At 41.3% G+C, this 21200-nt stretch overlaps 2 protein-coding genes across 3 annotated transcripts in view; both read left to right on the plus strand.

Annotated features, from left to right (window-relative positions):
- FERMT1 (FERM domain containing kindlin 1) overlaps window positions 1–4148 on the plus strand; it is a 39433-nt gene extending 35285 nt beyond the window's left edge. For both annotated transcript variants that reach the window (XM_042438112.1, XM_042438102.1), the window contains exons 15-16: window positions 2097–2238; window positions 3113–4148. In XM_042438112.1, the coding sequence (XP_042294046.1) occupies window positions 2097–2238; window positions 3113–3286 (316 nt within the window). In that variant the 3' untranslated portion in view covers window positions 3287–4148. The remainder of the gene's footprint in view (window positions 1–2096; window positions 2239–3112) is intronic.
- Window positions 4149–10299: 6151 nt separating this feature from the next.
- LRRN4 (leucine rich repeat neuronal 4) lies at window positions 10300–19558 on the plus strand. The gene is made up of 5 exons (XM_042455028.1): window positions 10300–10498; window positions 11711–12420; window positions 13127–13331; window positions 14194–14331; window positions 15784–19558. Exons 2-5 carry the CDS (start codon window positions 11739–11741, stop codon window positions 17081–17083), a joined length of 2325 nt encoding a protein of 774 aa, XP_042310962.1. The 5' UTR covers window positions 10300–10498; window positions 11711–11738; the 3' UTR covers window positions 17084–19558.
- Window positions 19559–21200: the final 1642 nt, after the last annotated feature.

A 21200-nucleotide genomic window follows, 5' to 3' on the forward strand; every position in this document is an offset into this window, starting at 1 on the left:
CAAAGCGAAGAGGTCATGTAGGCAGCTTGCAAAGGAGGGGGCAGGAGCCCTAGAGATAATAAACTGGAAATTGCTAAATAGGAAAGCTATCACCTCCAAAAATACATTTTGAATTCTCTGATTTCCCCTGTGTGATAGTCTCCTTGATTGTTATTGGTTTGCAATCCTTTCTTCAGTGCCCTTGTAACAGAGTAAAAAGAAGGAAACCTTTTGCTGTACTACACCTGTGCTGCAATCTGGTGCCCAGCCTGCCATCATGCAGCAAATAAAACATGGCCCAGTCACACTGTCACCTTTATTTGCAATTGCCTCAGCCTGGAGATCAATTTCTATCCACCAGCCACCCTCAAGCAGACACAAGAGCTTGCCCCAGTAGAACCTTCCCCCTTCAGCTTCCCCACTGGGGTCAGAAAGCTACAGTACCAAATGCAGATCCGCATACACACTTCCAGTACACCTAGTTTCTGAGGGAAAGAAGTGTAGTGTAAGTACAGTGTGCCCGCATCATACGCAGGTACGCTATACACAGTTGCAGCTTACACTGAAAGCCACATGACATAACAGGAAATGACGCGCGCACCTGTGGCACACATGAGCCCCATTGTTTTCAATGGCGCTCGAGCATATGCAGTATTTGCCTTATGGGGGGTCCAGAACTCTGTACTCTGATATTCCCTTGGTATATTTAATCCAGCAATATTGTGGCACTTCACCACTGACCACCAGCATGTGCTGGTGAGACTTCGATGACCTGTGAAACACTTGAAAAGGTAGTATTTTGAATATGGCATGTTAGATCCAAGGCATGTGGAAGGCATAAAACAATGGATAAAGGGGGCTTACTAGAGGAGGCAATGCATTCCACTCCCCATGCTCTGCATTTCTAATGAAAACTGAAAGTCAAAGATGATTTCTTGCAAGTGATCAGATAAAACCAAACTCCCTTTCATCAACTGCTGTGTTCCTAAATTCCCTTTCTGTCCATTCATTTTGGGGTACTCCAGATCAGTGGTGTCATTGGGGGGGGAGCATGTGGACTGCATCAGGTGACACTCTAAGGGGTGTGACAGCACTGCTCCTCAAACACCTACTTTTTGGCAGAAATGGGCTGTGGCATTCACCTGTATCTCTTTAAAATGCTGAAGAGATGGTATGAGTGGCATGAGACTCAGTGGGAGAAGAAAGGAGAGGCATTAGGTTTTTTTTAAGTAACATTTCACATTTTTAATTTACATTTATTTGAAATTTTAATTCCACCCCAACATCAATTTAATCACATGGAACTATGTATATGTAAACACATTTATTCTGTCTGTATGATTTAGTAATTTAAAGTTAGATGTTTAAGTTTGCTAGTTGTTTATGTCACAATTATTACCATTACATTCAGCGATATGTGGGAATTACAATTTATAAATAACTTAGTACAAAAAACATTACTGAGGCTTCTGTGTAGTGTGAAATGGGAGGAAGCCAATGGGGGTGGGGGACACCATGAGTTACCGCACTGGGTGACACCAACTCTAGTGATGCCATTGCTCCAGATCTGGTCCTTCTGATCCCCTGGAGATCTCTAGGAGAGGTCATTTGGCCCCTGTGCCAACCGCAGTTGTCCACCCATGACTAAAGTGGTCATCATATAGAACTGCAATTCATATTCATACCTATGACTGTCCTGATTTGGCAGGGACAGTCTTAAATAATCCTTATTGTCCCACATTTTCAACTGCTTCTAAAATGTCTGTTTTTTTCTTTCTTTCCTATTTTCTCACTTTGTTCTCTGCTTCCTTCAGTTGCTGCAAAATGAGCTCAAAGTGCAGAAGTAACTTGTATTAAGCTAGCTCTTTAGGAAGGAGGGGAGTCTTGCCCTTGTTAGTAGGTTCAGGCAAAAGCAATTTGCTACAACTTCTCCTAACTTGTAGATTCTTCCTCATTACTAACTTTTGCCTCATTAATAACTTGATCACACTCTGATGCTGCTTGGACACATGTGTCCTAGTTTTCATCTATGAAATATTGGAGGGAATACATACTGCAGCTACTGTTAGAGAAACATGGGATAGAATTAATTGGCTGCTGGTTATTTTTCCCCTTAGATTTAAAGGAAGCAAAAAAGATGATCTCCTGGGAATTTCTTACAACAGGCTGATAAGGATAGATACAGCCACCGGAGACCCAATTACAACATGGAGATTCTCAAATATGAAACAGTGGAATGTGAACTGGGAGATACGTCAGGTAATGTCCAAGTTTTCCTGAAATACAGCTATCTCTCTGTTGAATAAAACTGCCTTTAGTTGCAGCCTGTATGATCATATGGGGGACTGCAAAATAGTAAACCTATTAGTAGGTGAAAATTCTTACATTGTTAGCAAGTTCCACATGCACATTGACACAGCATTATTGGACTGCATTTTACCATAACCTTACAACATGGATTTCTCAGGGGTCCCTTATTAAATTTGATTCTTAAATTTGATACAGGTACAAGTGTTTCCCTCCTGACCTGATATTAGAAAGTGAAAATAGTGGACTTGCTCCAGATTTAAACTCCTGACATGGAGCTGGCTGGCAGCAGCAGACTTCCCCATCCCTGGTTTCCCCAAGCAGTCTCTTTAGTATCCTTAAAATGCTGCGCAAGAGGTCAGTGGACCTGCTAAAAGGACATGTTTCTGCCTGATTTGGAGTGATTTCTCCTTCTTCTACATCCCCCTCCCATATCACCTACCACATTCAGCAGATAATTGTGAATGCTGGCTAGGACTAATGACTATTGTCATCCAGCAACATCTGATGGGCTGCTTCCCCTGCCCTGTTTTAAGAAACCTGCTAGAATATTATTGTTAAAGTTAGTGTTGCATTTTCAGATGAATTATAGCCAGCTCCTTCAATGATTGCCTTTAAACATACAATTTAAATGACTGCTTTGCATGTTGCTTTCCATAATGTACAAATATTTACTTAGTGAGCTGCTGAAATCATAACTGAATTACTTTTTTTAAAAAAAGATGCAAAATATTTCTGGGAGACTGCCAGCTGGAGTGAAGGAGGGGCAGGGAAAGAGGCTTTTTAACTCTCCTTTTTTATATACCTATTTGCATTTCCCCTTCAGGTTGCAATTGAGTTTGATCAGAATGTATCCATTGCTTTCGCTTGCCTGAGTGCAGATTGCAAAGTGGTCCATGAATACATTGGAGGCTACATTTTCCTGTCAACCCGTTCCAAAGACCAGAATGAAGCACTGGATGAAGACTTGTTCCATAAATTAACTGGAGGACGAGAGTGAGGAGAAGTCAACCACCTTACCTCTGTTGGATTGCCAGAGCTGATAAGGCCTACAGAACAATATAGGCTTTCTCCTTGATATTCCTGTATTTTGAACCAGGGGTTTGGGAGGTGTTTTAATTACTGGTGCAACTCACTGAATCATCATCATCATCATCATCATCATCATCATCATCATCATCATTTTACTTACCTCAGGGGTTATTCCAAGTTAAGTTTAAGTACTCAGAGCCTACTTCACACCACAAGCTATCTATGGTGTCCCTGTGAAGGACACTATTTTTGTTTCTGTACAATTTTTATTTACATGATGCAGCCAGTCTGTGAAAGCCATTTGAATCTATAATGCCACAAATACTGAGTGTACCCTTGGGAGCTACTGGCTTCCTTTTCATATAAGCAACTCTCAGTGGAGATCTCATCTGTTTACATAATGTCATGTACGGGGCACATTGACAGTACTTATAGCACCATGATTCCACTCTAATTTCCACAGTTGCATCCTATGGAATCCTACAGGAGTTGTAACTTGGTCAAAGGCACCATAGGAACTCTTTGGCTAAGGATGCTAAAGTCTCTTTCCTAAGCAGTGTAGAGTGAAAGAGCCCTAGAAAACCACCTAGGTGGGGTCCAGGGTGTTTTTAATGTTAAGGAGATGTATCCATCTTTGTATGAAGAGACTTTCCCCTGAGTGCTCCTTAGATCTATCCCAGAGGAACTCCCAACCCTTGAGAGCAGATTTAGGGGAGGTTTGGAAGGGGAGGAATTGCAATGGACATGGGAAATCTTTCTATCAAGGTCTTCTGTTCCACTGGAACTAGTATTTGCTCCAACCCACATCATGTACATACATACTCTGATTAATGCAGCCTTTTCACTGTACTGTAATGTAAAGATTTTTAATTCTTGGATATCTTGTTAAAGTCTACAGAAATCACTTATTAAAATCTTTTTTATTAAACATAAACTCCTCCACTTACACTTTTTATACATGTGCCTAAAACAACATACAAACAACAAACTACAGGCCTAACTAAACAACAAAGCAAGGACAAATAATACTAACACTGTTGTTGTTGTATGCCTTCAAATCATTTCTGACTTATGGCAATCCTAGGGTGAACATATCATGAGGTTTTCTCGGCAAATTAGGTCAGAGGAGGTTTGCCATTGCCTTCTATTGCCCTGAGGCTTACTCAAAGTCACTGGGTTTCATGGCTGAGTTGAGAATCAAATCTTCGTCTATAGAGTTGTAGTTGACCACTCAAACCACTACACCACTACTAACTTTATTTTTTTTAAATTGTTGATATTTAGCAATATTGCAATCTCAGTATTGCAATAATATGTTACAACCCACCCCCTTCCCATTCCTCCCCTAATTCATATAATACATAAGAGCAACACCACTCTGTAAAATCATGTACATTTGTAATTTTCATTCTATTTTGTTACATTTTATTCATCTAATTATTGATCCAAAATTTAACTTGGTCATTCAGTGGTTTAAATTCACCATTACTTTGACACAAAAAAGTAACAAATGACTTCTATGTGATATCAAATAGCCTTCTTTTATATCTCCTTTCGTTAGTCTTCATTTATAAGTTAACTTCTCTGATAGGGCTATAGTCCATATCCCGTTTAGCCAATTCTTAAATTACAAATTCTTAATTTTCAAGCATTCAGAATTGTGCTGCTGTCCAACCTTAACTTTACCTGCTACCTGTACATTTTAGTTGTGTTCAGTTTTGGGTACCAAAGTTTAAGAAGTATATTAAATAACAGGAATGTATCCAGAGAAGAGCAGTCAAGATGGTAAAGGCTCTGGAAACCAATCCATATGAAGAATGGCTTAGAGAGCTTGGTGTGTTTATCCTGGAGAAGAGAAGGCTGAGAAGTGGTATGATTTTAAAATGTTTGGAACAAGGGTGGGAATTATGCAGCCCTCCAGATGGGGTTGAACTACAACCCCCAGCATTCTTTGCCTAGCAAGGGGATGCTGGGACTTGCATTTCAATAGCAATATCTAGAGAGCTACAAAATATCCACCCCTGATCTGAAAGGCTTGTCATGTGGAAGATGGAGCGAGCTTGCTTTTTGCTGCTCCAGCGGGTGGAACATCAACCTTGATTCTCATGACAAGAAAGGAGGTTCCAGCTAAACATTAGGGAGAATGTCTTGATAGTAAGAATGGTTTGACAGAGGAATGGACTACCTTGGAAGGTAATGCACTCTCGTTCTTTGGAAGTATTTCAACAGTGATTTTTAAGTGCTTTTCTTCCTTCATTGAATAAGTGCACTTAGCCCAGGGATAGTTTATTTAGGGATAGTTTAGTTATGGATCCTTGGTTTGGACTGTCTCAGTATAGGGTTTTTATGGTAAAAGACATTCAGAAGTGGTTTACTGGTGCCTCCTTCTGCTCAATATTAACAAGCATTAACTATGGTGCCACTGCCTTTGTCTCTAAGGCTGTATCTGCACTATAGAAATAATGCAGTTTGACACTGCTTTAACTGCCATGGCTCAATGCTATGGAATCATGGGATGTGTAGTTTGTTATGGCACCAAAGCTCTCTGACAGAGAAGGCTAAACATCGCACAACACTACAAATCTCAGAATTCCAGAGCATTGAGTCATGGCTATTAAAGCAGTGTCAAACTGTATTAATTCTGTAGTGCAGATGCAGCTGGAGAGACCCTTCTTCAGTGTCACCCCCATTATTGCTTATGCCTGGTATTTAGATGACCCTTGGGGTACCTTCCAATTCTGCAATTCTGATTCCAGTTTCTGGCGTTCAAAATGTGATACAAAGTAAGAAGTATACTATTAAATATCCTTTTCTTTTAGGAGATTTAATTTACTTTACACCGTTCCAATTCTGCAAGAAATTGATTCAGCCTCAATTAATTATGTCTGACTTATAAAGGAAAAAAGTCTGAAGATGATTCTATAGCCTTTGCAAACATTTTATGGCTTGTTGTCCCTGGAAGGTGGGAGGTGCGAAGAGATACTCCCAGCATTTCCTAGAGAGGAGTTAGTGGAGAGGAACTCATGGTACCATCTCCTTGTGGAACTGTTCCGTTCTGTTTATCTTCTTATGTCAGTAAGGAATTCAGTTTTCAGTTGTAACATTCCAGACTGATTTGTAGCCAGCATTGATTCAGCCTATAGGAAGAACAAAAAGGTGAGTGAATAAGTGTCTCAGTATGAGCTGGTTTAGACTTCAATATCTGCTTTAATATGTAGAGGCAAACTACAATGCAATGCACACAAATCACCATATTAAAATCCTGCTTAAGCCAGTTGCATTGGTTTTAGTGTTAGGGTCATGGGTGTACTACATAGGAAATATGCCCATGTAGTTTAAGGCTGGGGAGAAACCATGGTTGGACCCAGTGGCATCACGAGAGTTGGTGTCACCTGGTGTGGTAACTCATGGTGTCACCCCTGCATTGACCTTCTCCAATTTCACACCATACAGACTCCTTAGTGATGCCTTTTTGCACTAATGTTACTCGTAAATCATAATTCCCATATACCACTGAATGTAATGCTAATAGTTGTGACATAAACAACTAGTAAAATTAAAATTATACTTTCAAATTACAATATCGTATGCACAACCTGAATGTATTTACATATACATGGTGAAGATTTGCTTAAAATGTAATGTTTTTAAAGAAAATTTAAAAAGAAAAACAATTAAAAATTTTAATATAAAAAATTAATTTTAATTTTAAAAAATCAAGGGCCTCTCTCCTTTTTCCTCCTGCTGAGCTTCACCCCACTCCTGCCATCTCTTAAAGCATTTTAAAGAGAAGCAGATGAATGCCACAGCCCGTTTCTGCCAAAAGGTAAGTGTTTGAAGAACAGTGGTGTCACCCCCCTGCCCCATTTAAGGTGATGACTGGTGTGCTCTGCAACCCCACACCCCCCCCCCCCAGTAACCAAGCATGGCTTGTGCCTAATTTCCTATTTATTTAAAATCTTGGCAGTTTCCTTTTAATGATAAACATTGGGGGAATAGTATTGGGAGGCTGGGCAACGCAAAAAGTTCCAATATTCATTGTACCTCAGCAAGCTACTGGTTTTCAGCCTCAGCTCCCTTTGGGCAAAAGTGGCGCAATGAAACTAGTCCACCTTACAAGACTGTCATCAAAATTGCTGGGATAGCATATGAGCACTTAGACCATTGTGGAACATGTGTGAACCTCCAGATATTTTTGGATTGCAGCTCCCATGATCCCTCCCCATTGTGAATGCTGGCTAGGACTGATTACTATTGTCATCCAACTGGGCTACTTCCCCAGCCCTGTCTTAGAAAACCTGCTAGATTATTCTTGTTAAAGTTAGTGTTGCATTTCCAGATGAAGTATAGTCGGCTCCTTCAGTGACAGCCTTTAAACATACAGTTTAAATGACTGCTTTTCAGGTTGCTTTCCATAATGTGTCTATCCCAAATGTGATTTCAACTATGTTATTCTAAGGAAAGTTTTCTTACTGAAATCGCACTTTAGCTCAAATTTATGATGCCAGAATACTGGCTCTTGGCAACTTAGACCAATTCATGTACCTACTATTATCCTGTATTTGTACAGACTTAGCCCAAATACACAATGTACAAATACATAAAATACATAAATCTGCACAAGGAATTTTTAAAATGTAAAATTTTGTAACAGCATTAGCTTATCAGCTATTAATATCTTCTTTTGTGGCTGATGTTTAATGCAGACATCTCCGTAGTAATTTATGGTATGCTGTGTTGTGTGCTGTCCTATTTAATTTTGCTATCTGGAGCCTTGTTTTTTCCAGACAAATACTGAGGGAGAAATTAGACTTTGGCACAAGTGCGTAATATTTACAGGAGTTTAACATCATTAGGAAATATTCAGCTATGCTTCTTGGCTTAAAAAGGTGTCCAAAAGTACATGCTGATCTTTTTAGAAGAAAGAAGAAAGATCCATAATGACTCCAGACAGTACCAGGAAGGAATCTGTGTGAAATACCTGGGAAGCCTGCTGTTTCTCAAGGCTCCTTTGATAGTGAGTGACAGCTGTAAAGATAAAACCACCAATATACATTTTCAAGGTCCTTGGGGAAGAAAAGGATAGCCTTAATCATTATGGCACATACCCTCTGACACTCACAAGCTCTTTGTTCCCTTTGGGCAAGGCCACCTGCTGTTTTTCACATTGCTATTGACAGACTGATTTGCCTTCCTTCCTACATTTTAAGTTTACTTTCCTTCAGCTACACACTCTATAACAAAAAGTAAAAATAAAAAATAACCAAGCAGTTTCAAAAAGAGCCAGATTTGATGCTGTCGTTATTCCTTCAATCTATCATGGATTATCTAAGTATTAACGTAATGAGGAGACCTAGCTGTGTTAGTCCGGAATATCAGTGTGCAAAGTGATCTTGTAGCACCATTGAGATTAAATTGTAGCATAAGCTTTCATGGACATGCATTTCGGGAAGCAGATCTAGCCTATGAAAGGTTATGCTACAACTTCTTTCGCAAGAACTCTTTGCATACTGATATTATTGTAATGGTAATACTTGTACAAGCAGCCCACTGGTCCTTTGTGGTCTGCCTTTTTAACCACAAGGTATAGATATCTGGAGACCCAACATGGCATACAGGTTTGGCCACTGGAGGAGGACTCTGGGGACAAGAATTTGAATCCCCACTCAGCCATGGAAATCCATTGTACAACCTTGGACAGATCTCACAGCCTCAGAGGAGGGCAATGACAGGCTTTCCTTGAATAAATCCTGCCAAGAAATCCCTAAAATTGAGCCAATCTAAGCTGATACTGACCTGAAGGACATAACAACAAATTCAACGAGGTGCCTGGTGGTTCTTCCACTCCAAATTATTCCCAATTAAGCTGTTCCCTGCCCTGATGTGTTTTTTTTTTTAATTTCTTTATTGAATATATATCCTAACTTGATTCACAAAGTGGAACTCAGTGTGGCTTACAGTATTGAATAAATAGTATGAGTGCAACACAAAACAGGACTCAATGTGAAAATAAAATTTAATTAAAGTGGGATGGATGGCTATGACCCTCCAGATTGTTTTTAAATATATATATTTATTGGATTCCAGCAGTACCATGATGCCTTGCTACTGCCTATGCTGTCTAGGTGTCAAGAAAACTGCAATCCAAAAACATCTGGAAGACCACAGCTGCCCACTCCTGAATTAAAACCACTATTTAATTTTTTTTAATCTACTTATTTCATTGATGTCCCAGGTTCTCCCAAGAGAGAACTCAGCAAACCATCACTAAGGAAAAGGGAGTGTTCATCAAACATCAATCTTTTTTCCTCAACAGCAGCTTTACCTCCATTGGAAGCATGAACTCCCAGAATCTGGGAGCTTCCACCAAGAAAGCCTATGGTATTCCAGATGTGTTTGTAATAGCCATCTATTATATTCTCTGAACAGATGCAGGGAGAGCAGGGCAGGGGTATATCTCTGCTTAAATATGTCTGGCTGAGGATTAAGTGCCCCTTTATCTCCTTTCTCTCATGTCAAGATTGCAGCACTAAAAGTCCACTTTTATATTTTGTTAAAATTGAGGGACTTCGACACAATCACACACGCTGTGGACTGTACTGTATCACTTGCCCCTTATAAGACAGAGAAACAAGACACAATTGTCTGCTTCTTGACATAAAAAGGGCAAAAGAAAAGCCCCAGGCTTGCTTATCAGCAGAGGAGGATGCCACACGAGCCTTTAATCTTTATAGAGAGCAGTCTTCTCTCTCCCAGCAAAGGAAAGAGACCTTGTTCTTCCTCTCATCAACCCAGACAGCCAGATAGCTAGATAGGAGAGAGGGTGTCAAGAAGGTCCATCTGTGTTGGCTGGGATCTAAATCTACCCACCTACATCAAGGGAGAAGGGGAGGTGAGTGAGGTGTATCTGATGAACACTGGTCTTCCCCTTCTCCAGCAAGAGCAGGGACTGGAGGGGGTCCACTGGAATATGGGGGGAAGCAGGGGAGGTCTAGAAGAGCAGATCTCTTTTCCACCCACCCAAAGAGGGAGGTTTGGGTGAGAGAGGCCAGGGAGAGGAGAGAGGACAAGCGCCTCATGCTTTTGCTGTGAATCACTGGAATCTTTAAAGCCAGAGGTGGAGGATTCAGCAGCTCTGGCCGATCACTGCCTGTCTCCTCGACAAACACCTTTTCAGCAGGTAAGTACAAACTGATGCTAGCAAAGGAGGGTGAGAAGGAGGTGGATCATTCACTTCTTTGGTGGCTGATTATTTGTTTCTAATATTGGTGAATAAAATGAGAGAGCATTCAGCACTGAATAAGAAAGAGAGGAAAAATTGCAGTGGAAGATGGGTACGGCAGGGCAGGTGGTGTTGGGCCAGCTTCCCATGCTGAGGAGTTCCTTCCATTTTAAGGGGAAAGCCGGCTGCAAGTGTTTCTTCTTTTCTTGCTGTAAGAAGAAAGAAGCCACATGTGCCATGTCTCCAAAGGTCCAGGACCCTGCCTCCCCTATGGAATAAGGAGGTGATAACTGAGTTGGCCAATAATTAGCTTCCAGGGCTAGAATTCACCGAACAGATACATTTAAGTAAAGGAGGGTTCTATTTTCAGAAGGCGGCAAAAGAATGCTGCACAATTATGCTTTTGGGTTGTAGCAGTTTGAATGGTACTAGCAGCCTTCAGATGTGTGTAGGACTTCATCACTCATTAAACCCATACATAACATTTGTTAGGGATTACAGGAGTTCTAGTCCGACACCCTGGAACCGTATATTTTAGAGGAGTTTATGCAAGTTGTAGACCAACACACCTGGAGTTTGTCAGGCGAGGGAGGACCAGTGGGAGCTCATGCCAGATCCTGTCATCTGCCTCAGTGGTACTGTTGCCTCAGCTCTGATGGAGCACAGCTGCCATGCATGCCAGCTCTTGCTTAGTGCGGCCTGGCAGTCAGGGCTCAGCTGACCCACTGGGGATCAATATGAAGGTTTACAGCCTTATTTCCTATGATCTACTCCATTCCTAAAACCCAAAACGCCTTTTCTTAGCCTACTTCTGGCATCAGACTCAGATTATTTCAGATTAAAACTGACACTGCATTTTCAGAGGAATGCCTTGCGGGGTTCAGTGGGGCTTGCTTACTATTCTGTAATTGTCTATGGGAGGTCAGCCTGAACAAGAGCTTTGCCTGTGGCCTACCAAGTGACATTCTCAGAGCTTGGAAATGCTAGTTCCTTGGGCCGCAGCTTCTCGGTGGCAGAAGAATTCTGGAAACTACAGTCCAGAAAATGCATTTTCCTGGCTCAGCCCTGGATAATCCTGGGTTTGTGGTAGTGGGATTTCTCCCAGGAGAAAGAGTATTTGGCAGTATGTCATTGCTTTCTTTCTGTCATCTCTCTGTGTTTCCTCTTTAGGTGGAAGGTGCTTCAAGAGCAGCCTGCAATGTTCTCCCTCCTTGCTTGCATCTTTCTTCTGGTCCAGGCAGTGGCAGCCAAGCCAATAGAAAAGACAGGTCCAGAAATGCAGGGAGATATTAAGGCCCTTTTTCAGCTTGTCGTGCAGAACACTGAGGAAGAAAATTTCAACTTGACTAGCTTGCCCTGTGAGGAGATGAAGACCAAGATGTGGACCACTTTGAGGCTCAAAAACCAAGGCATCACCTCTTTCCCAGCCTGTCTCCCTGAGCACTTGGAGCATCTGGATATGAGCATCAACCTCTTGCCCGAATTCCACAGCCAGTATGTGGCTTACTTGCCCATGTTGCAGGTCCTGTCCCTCAAACAGAATGAAATTCAGCAGGTGACATGGGAGGCTGGGAGCCTCAGCAGCCTCAAGTTTCTGGATCTGAGCTTCAATCAGTTGTCCTCTGTGCCAGAGTGCATTGCCTCCACTATGGACAATCTCATTTGGCTCTCTCTGGCTGGGAACCCTATCGCAGAAATCCAACCCTTGGCTTTCTATTGCCTTCCTCAGCTGCATAACCTGAATCTGTCTTCCACTTGGCTAGGAAAAGATGGCCAACAAGGGATCAAGGAATCTGCTTTTGCAACACGCTTGCTGCCCAGTGAAAGAGCTGGAAGTGCTATCCGTGTGCTGGATCTGAGTATGACCTTTCTGGAATCGAGTAAGTGGGAAATGTCAGACTCTGTCAAATGGGTGGGGAGGAGAATGGGAGGGAGGCAGTGGCTGTCACAATTTGTTTTGTCAAGAGAAGGAAGGCTGTAGAAGAAAAAGGTACATACCAAAGGCTTTTTCACATTATAGAATTATAGCATTTTGATACCACTTTAACTTCTAGGGCTGCATCATGGAATTTATACTTCTGTGAGGTATATATATATACGCACACACACACACACACCTTTCTTCCATGCCAGCATTCTCTGAAGATGCCAGGATGCTGGTGAAACGTCAGGAATAAACTTCTAGCACCTGGCCAAATAGCCCAAAAACCTACAAAAATCTATGTCACTCAGGGATTCGAACTCTGGTCTCCAGAGCTGTAGTTCAGTACTCGATCCACTGCACCACACCTACAGATATTCCTCCTATGTCCCCTGACCTTTCTTGTCTCTTGGTGGACAGAGTGGCATGTACCACACAGTCTGTCCCATACTTGCCACTTTCAGGTATGGTAAAGGACGATGTTTAATTGCTAGTGTTGAAATAAGATCCTGCTGCCTGTCCAGGCAGCTTCTGTATTTGGAATGCAGAGGGGAAGCATCTTGTCCTTTGCCACAGACAGTAAAGCAGCTTGGACCAGCCCTATCTTATCTCAAATCTTTACTGCCTTATAGGATTGCCTGTTAATTTGTCCTTCTCTTCCTTAGTTCATGAGGACTGGATCAAAGATCTGTCCAGACTCTCTTCTCTCTATCTAACAAATATGAGGAATCTGAGAAGCCTAGACACTGCTGTCTTCCAACATGCACCACAGCTGAAAGAACTGGATTGTCAACACTCCCCTGCGCTAAGTCTGGTGGAAACAGAGTCTTTCAGGCACACACCTCACCTGGCTTTCCTTATGTTCCAAAAGTAAGAGTCCCTGCATGCTACCAGTTGTTGTAGTTGTTCTTGTTGTTGTTGTATGCCTTCAAGTCATTTCTGACTTATGGTGACCCTATGGAGAATTTATCACAGAGTTTTCTTGTCCAGATTTGTTCAGAGGGGGCTTACCTTTGCCTTCCTCTGAGACTGAGAGAGTGTGATTTGCCCAGGGTCACCCAGTGGGTTTCCAAGGCTGAGTAGTCTCCAGAGTCATAGTCTGATATTCAGACCACTGGATCATGTTATCATGGCTACAGTAAAAGCAAATGGCTCTGCTGAAAGTAGTCCCCTCATCATTCCCATACTATGTGTAATCTAGTATTTTAATTATTGTTCTTCAGTCGTAGGGTTTCAATTTGATTGTCTGTTATATTATTGCAGCACCCAGTGTGTTGATTCTCAAAGGGTAGAAGGGATTCCCCTAGTGGAGCCCTCAAGAGTTTTGATGTCGGCACAACTGGTAGCAGGCATGAAACTATAGGAATGTGTTAATTTTTTTATAATTGATGTTTGTATTATGAATTAAAAACTCCATGGTAGTATTTGTGCACGACCGGGCCGTCTAGATTCTCAGTAGAATTACTATACAGCTCCCATGAGGGATATTTTGAGTTGGTTTTAATGTAGTTTTATTGGGTCTTGTGAGGGAGGTATTATATTGTTGCTGCCTAGAGCATATCTGGATGGAAAAGCTGCTCCAGGCTTTTATAAATAAAATAAAATAGATATGTCAGCTACCCTATAGAGAACACAGAAAACTCCATCTTATTTGATACATAGAATTTTCTGTATTCCATACATTGATTGATTTCTATTATTATTATTATTATTATTATTATTATTATTCCAGTTGTAACTTGAGTTCTTTTCATCGGTGGAACCTTAGCTCATCAAACACCCTTGCTATCAACCTCTATGGAAACCCTTTGGCCTGCCATTGCGCAATTTCCTGGCTAATATCCGGGCAAGACAACATAGTTCTGAACAGGTAAGGATACAATACAAGGACAGATTTTCAAGCTGAAATATGCATCATGATTTCTCAAATGCTTCCACTACAGGTTTTTGTTTTGTTTTGTTTTGTTTTTTGAACCTTATAAACTCAATAAGTCACCCTTAGCATTCAGACTTCTTTGAAACCTCTTTCTTCCACACACAAAAATTGCTAGGGCTTGTTCCCACACCCTCCAGTTGTGCTTATTGTACATTAATGGACCCTATCACCATTCATATAGAAAAACAAAGAGGGGTGTGTGTGTGTGTGTGTGTGTCTGTGTGATCAACTGTGTGTAGCAACTTGTTGCACACACATTTCTGATACATAAGGGGGTGCATTTATAACCTATTATAGACTGCAGGGGCACACACCACAATGATGGCTGCAGTCCCTTTTAGCTAGGGGGCTGAAAATCATCTAACTAATGCCACACATCAAGGGGGTGGGGATTATTATTATTATTATTATTATTATTATTATTATTATTATTATTATTCCGCCTTTTCCTTGTGGAATCAAGTTGGATTACAAAGTAAAGGGAGCAAATATAAAGTACACCCCCCACCAATTACATCACAGCAAACATAATACAATAGATCAATTATACAAGAAGTCAAAAATACATAGAAAAGTACAAAGTACAAAAAATCCAAAATACATGACATAGCGTAATAATAAACAGAGGGGAGGGAGAGGTTTTGCAAATACCCACACTATCATAACATCACAGTGAATGTGAGGAGGAGGAGCCCCTCAGACCTCTTCTTCTGTGCCTTCAAGTCATTTCCAACTTATGCCAGCGCTAAGGTGAATCTATCATAAGTTTTTCTAGGGCTGACAGTGTGTAACTGATCCAGAGTCACCTAGCAGGTTTCCATGGCCAAGCAGGGAATTGAACCCTGGACCCCTGGCTCATAATCCAATACTCAAACCATTGCACAACACTGGCTCTCAAAAATACTGTAGCAGTGGCAAAAAAGAACCAAAATGGTATAATGGTTTGAGTGTTGGACTAGAACTCTGGAGACCAGGATTCAAATCCCCGCTTGGTCATAAAAAACCACTGAATTGTGTTAAAACAAGTCACCCTCTCTCACCCTCAGAGGATGGCAAAGGCAAACCCCCTCTGAACAAATCTCATCACGAAAACCCTGTGATAGGTTCTTCTTAGGGATGCCATAAGATGGAAACAACTTGAAGGCACACATCAACAGTGGCAAAAGGCTGTTGCATCCCATTGTTGCTGTGTGCTGTTGTTTTATAAAATGAAATCTCCATCAATAATTTGAGGGGCCAAATTGAACCTTTGTGCTGGGGCTAAAATCCTTAAAGATGCTGCATGAAACTATGGGTATAGCAGTGATTCACCAGTGAGTGATCTTACCCCCTCTTCCATATGATATCATTCCACTTCCACATAACACATCTTCTACTGTATCTTAGGGCATCAGAAACTATGTGCTACACATCAGCAGAAACCAAAGGAGCATCTTCATCTGGATCTATGCTGCTGTCTAAACTGTACAATGAATGCCAAGCACAGGAGACTTCCCATTCTACTCCACTGTTTACTCAAGGCAAATCTTATAGCACGTCTTCCACTGTCACCATAGACACTTTTCCAGATGCCAGTGCATTGCCCCATAAATGGCAAAGCATTTCTTTTCCCCCAGAGAGCACTCCTGTTACTTCAGGAGACATAATTCCTGTGACTTGGGGAGATGCAACAAAACAAGGTTCAGTTAAGACAGACATTCTTGCCTACAAAGAGGAAACAATTTATGGATCTACAGACAGCTCACGGATCACAGCAGCTGCTGCCACCACAACTTCACCTGCAAAGCTAGGACAAGGCTCCACTGAGCAAACCTTAATGAGCACAGTTGAGATGGATCAAAGGAAACAAGATGCCACAACAGTGAATTCTGCCATCCACTTGGAAGGAACACGACACCACTCTGCTCTGGAGAGTCCTACAATGCAACCCACCAAACAGGGTGGCTTATTTCCCCCACATAGTACAGCACACTCAGATCAGACCAGGCCACCACTGCAAATTCCCACCAAAACAAGCCTCAAGCCAAAACTTGCCATCACTGAAAATCCAAATTATTATTCAGATGACTATGACTATGAAAAAGAAGGGGAAACATCACTGACAGAAATACTTGGCCCTTGTGACTATGATCCATGCAGACACCTCCAGAAGCCTTGCGTTGATCTCCAAGACTTATCTCCTTGTTTGTGTCCAGGCATATCAGATGAATTCACTGTCCCTGATCCACCGAGGCTCTGGGAAGTAACTGAAATCAGGGACACTTCTGCAGAGATCCATTGGTGTGCTCCATATTCAGCAATAAGATACTACCAGCTTGTCTACCGTCCTCAAGGCAGTAAAAGGAATTACACCATTTCTGGAGAGGTTTATGCAACAGCCAGACAATATACCCTCTACAACCTCCTGCCTGGCTCAACCTATCAGGTGTGTGTCATCGCTTCAAACAACGCAGGCTCAAGCCAAACAGACTGGAATGGGAGGAATGCTCCCTGCAGTACCTTTTCAACCAAGTCCAGCTACAAATCCATCTTTGCTGCCTTGACTGCAACAAGTGGACTGTTTCTCATTGTCACTATAACATTGTCTGTGTGTTTGTGTAGGAAATTGAAAGCACCACATGTTGAGCAATATAACACGCATTTGGTCTCGTATAAAAACCCTGCTTTTGATTACTCCTTAAAATAAGAAAAGTTTGGGAGCTTGTCACAAACTTTTCGACACAAAGAAGTAATCTTCTCAACTGATTTTCTAAAGCACCAGTGGAAGGGTTACCGTAAATGCCAGAATCCGGTGAGATTTTTCCACTAACAGAACTGATTCCATCAGGTTATTTGGGCAGGTTAATCCCCATACACACTCTCCTATTCTCCCAAGATCCCTCAAAGTCTGTTCTGGATGCCTGGGGACTCTTCTGAAGAAGGGTTTTCAGTGGCGTGGAGGAAGTCACATTGCACTAATGAATAGCCACTGGTGTAATGCTGGTTTTTAGGCCAATGCTGTTGTTTTAATTAACCTGCACATTTCTCTCCCGGGTTTATTATTATTTGTTCTATAACTGTAATTGGTAAATGAAGAATATTATTTTCTCTTTGCTAAAACTGTTTTTGAAAATGTAAAATTGTTGTTATTAATAGTTATTTAAACACCATGGCTGTGTTAGGGAAACATTCCCAATATGTACATTTGAAAGGAGTGTCCTTCCTTGAGTGAAGATACGAGAACCCGAAATCTCCATAGGCAATACGCACTTTATTTTGGCCAAGGTGACAGCACACCAGCAGATGGTGATAAAATTGCTGCCATGCCCAATAACCATTTCCAAAAGTTTTTATAGTAAAACACAGTTCATTGTTTACATAGCATTAGCTTAATTGGCTATTTAGTACATACATGATTATACAAAAGGCAGTTAATTGGCTATTGTCTAAACATCAAATGATTGGTTGTGTTCACTGTCCATGCAATGGTCACGCATTTTCTTATTGGCTCTACATTTGCTATTACATTTGCTATTACATTTGCTAGCAGCCTGGAATGCAAAGAGATACTAGCTAGGATGATCCTGTTCCCTTCAAGGCCACAGCAAAGGGAGAGCATTGTATTCTCAAAGCTCTGGCGAAGGGAGGGTGAGTGCGTGCGTGTGATGTGAGTGTGTACGGTGGACACACACAGGAGCAAAAGGTAGGGGGCCATCATAGCCCATGTACACTTTACTCTGCAGCTCAGTCTATGAGTCTACTGTAACCACTGATTCTTTTGCAAAGCCATGTACAGAAGCAGAAAGCAAGAAAGCATAAGTTCAGCCATATTTATGTCCCTCTCAGCTGAAGCTTTATTTTAGAAAGAAGGTAACAATGCTTTGATTTCATCATTTTCTCCCATTCAGGGTGAGCAAACCTTGTGCAGTGGGGATGCTCCAGGAAGGGAAGGAAGCAGCACATCCTTGCCACCTGCCTTCCTTCCTCATGCAGCCTGCAATGCTACTTCTCCCACCATTCAGAAATGTCCTCCAGTCCTCAGGGGTAGATTGGGATGGTAGGGCAGGGGAAGGGGAAGCAGGTGACTGCAAGAGGAAGTATGGACCCCCCTTGGTTTTTGTTTTCTAAGAAGGCAAAGCACAGAGCCAACTTTCAGTTAGAAAAATATAACATATAACTGGAGTAACCCTTTTAGCTAAGACCATAAGGCAGGCCATAGATGACCTTGCCATCTGTTAACATGATGTTGAGGAGCCACATTGGGATCTGTGTTCCTCCATGATGCATGAGAAGCATCCCCTCCTCTCCCTTTTGCCCTCAAGCTAGTTGCAAAGAAATAGCCTCATCCCTAGCTGGTCAGTGATGCTATGCAAGGCCCATGATGGGCATGTCTGATGGGCACTCTTCACCATGACTGTCTATGGAGACTGCTGACAGGAATGCCCAAATCTATTGCCGGTTTCTGCAGCTTTCCTCCTTGTTCCCTCCAGGTCTGTTCCCTGACACTTCTTTGCACAATTTCAACACAGGAAATGTATTTTTGCATACATTTTTCAAATGGAAGCATTAATGGATAGAAAAAAGTACATACATGTGTGTTTATGCACATTGAAAAACGCAATGGGTTTTGCAAAATTTCCCCATGCCTGCATGTTATCAAACACACTTCCCCTCTTCTTTGACAGAATACACAATGAGTCTGAAAACACATGGGTTTCCTACTGCAATTCTATCCCTGGCTTCAGTCTGGAAGGGAAAGCTTGGGTCAACTCACTAAAAATATTACAGCAAATCTTCGATATATTGTCTACCTGTATTCTAAGAGACTTCATATAAGACCCCACATGTTTCCCAAAGGAAGTAAAGGAAATGCTGTGCAATCTATCTAAAGCTAATGCTACCAGTTTGATAAAAGAAATGATCAGCAAAACTGTAGCTACAAATAAATTGGAAGCACAAGTAGTAAAAATATCTTAATGTTAAGCTCTGATTTACTCCTTTTGTACACCAAATGAACTGTTTGTCATAACCTCTAAGCAAATGAGGGAGCAGGCTCATTTGATCCCTCATTTCCCATCAGACTACTGTTGTTTGCTGGGACTGGGATCAGAAGAGACAATTTAGGTGCACTTGGAGGCAACCAACAAAGTATCACCTCATTCTCTGAACATACCATCATCAGAGCTGCCTCTTAAAGTCTGTTTCAAAAGAGGTTCATTGTTGGGGAATGAAATCCAACACATGCCTAACACACACACACACACACACACACACACACACAACTTGTGTGTGTGAAACTCGCAACTCCATTATTTGGATCCTGGATGGTGTGATTGACCTGCTATGTAGGCTACAGATTATTTCATAAATTCTAAAAGTAGCATAATACGTTCTCAGTCCCCGTTTCCAAGTAAGGACTACAGACACAGCATTGCTGTCCTAAATGTGTCCATTCAGGAATTAAGTCCCACAATTTTCAATTAGACATATTTCCAGGTAAGTGTGCATAAAGCATTGCACCCTGAGGCATCAAATCTGAACATCCTGACTAGAAGGCAAGTCACATTGAACTTTGTGATCTTTAATTCCAAATAAATACACTTGGGCTTAGGCTGCAAGAATGATTTGCACCATAGTACTTGCTTGAGAGCGGAGTATTTATTGTATGCAACAACTTGAATTCTTGCAGCTTGATTTTAATGTCAATTGGTAAGAAATTTAAGACTTAAAAAAAATTAACAGCATTTCTGTATCCAAAGCTAGTGCCCTGAATTGTTCCCAGTCCAATTATATTCGCACTATTATGTTCTGAACGGAACCTTTTGATTTGCTTACTGCATAAAGTAAATGTACAGACAAAAGATTGTCGCTAATTGGAACTGTGTTGGTTAGTATTGATGTGATCCTGAGTACCTTGTTAAGTGGCATCTGACTCATGCTATGTTAAAGCAATACTTTTATAACATACCTTGCAGTTTAGAAAGAGGGAGCTCTTTTAGCATTGTTAAATTTCATCTTGCAAACAAGATGAAAAAGAAAACAAATATTTTAAAAATTGGTTGTCATGTGCCTTCATTTCTGACTTGTGGCAACCCTAAGGTGAACCTATTGTGTGCTGTTTTCTTGTTCAAAGGGGATTTCCATATGCCATGGATTCCCACGGCTGAGCAGGGATTAAAATCCTGGTCTCCCACTGTACTACTCCAACATTCAAACCACTGCAACACATATCTCTATTTTTAAAATATTATGCACACAGTATTTAGAGATCTTGTAGCACCTTTGAAACTAACTGAAAGAAAGAAGTAGACTTAAGTCCACTTCCTCAGATGCATTTGGAGGTAGACTGAAGCCAATGAAACTTCATGCTGCCAATGTTTCAGTTAGTCTTAAAGGTGCTACACGAACAATCTCTCTACATACTGATTCTACAGACTAACACAGCTATATATTTGAATTGTATCATATATACAAATTGATGTGATAGCTCCCCCATCTGAATTTATCCTAGATCAAAGACAGGGATAGTTTGGCTCTGGAAGGTCTTAGCATCCCTCCCACCATAAAAAAAAGTTATACAACCCAGAAACACCTGTCTGTAGCCCTTGCACTCAGTTGTATATGTGTGAAATGGTCCATATGTTACGCTTGTTCATAATATGGAGCATCCATTCATTCTGTTTGGCAGAGACACTCTTGTCACAATGTCACCTCAGTGTTGCCTCATATTGCAAAAATGGTTAGCGCAATGAAAATTAATATTAGATCAAAGTCACAGAGTGCACATGAAATCCCCAAAATATATACAGTACATACATAATTAA

Source organism: Sceloporus undulatus, chromosome 1 (assembly GCF_019175285.1).
Source record: "Sceloporus undulatus isolate JIND9_A2432 ecotype Alabama chromosome 1, SceUnd_v1.1, whole genome shotgun sequence".
In the NCBI taxonomy this organism is placed as follows: Eukaryota; Metazoa; Chordata; class Lepidosauria; order Squamata; family Phrynosomatidae; genus Sceloporus; species Sceloporus undulatus.

What these genes read in the sequence shown, in the direction of transcription:
- LRRN4 (XM_042455028.1), top strand. Translation starts at nt 11,739, where the DNA reads ATGTTCTCCCTCCTTGCTTGCATCTTTCTTCTGGTCCAGGCAGTGGCA. An exon ending in GCTTTCCTTATGTTCCAAAA is followed by an intron (nt 13,332 to 14,193) that starts GTAAGAGTCCCT and finishes TTATTATTCCAG; the next exon opens with TTGTAACTTGAGTTCTTTTC. An exon ending in GACAACATAGTTCTGAACAG is followed by an intron (nt 14,332 to 15,783) that starts GTAAGGATACAA and finishes ACTGTATCTTAG; the next exon opens with GGCATCAGAAACTATGTGCT.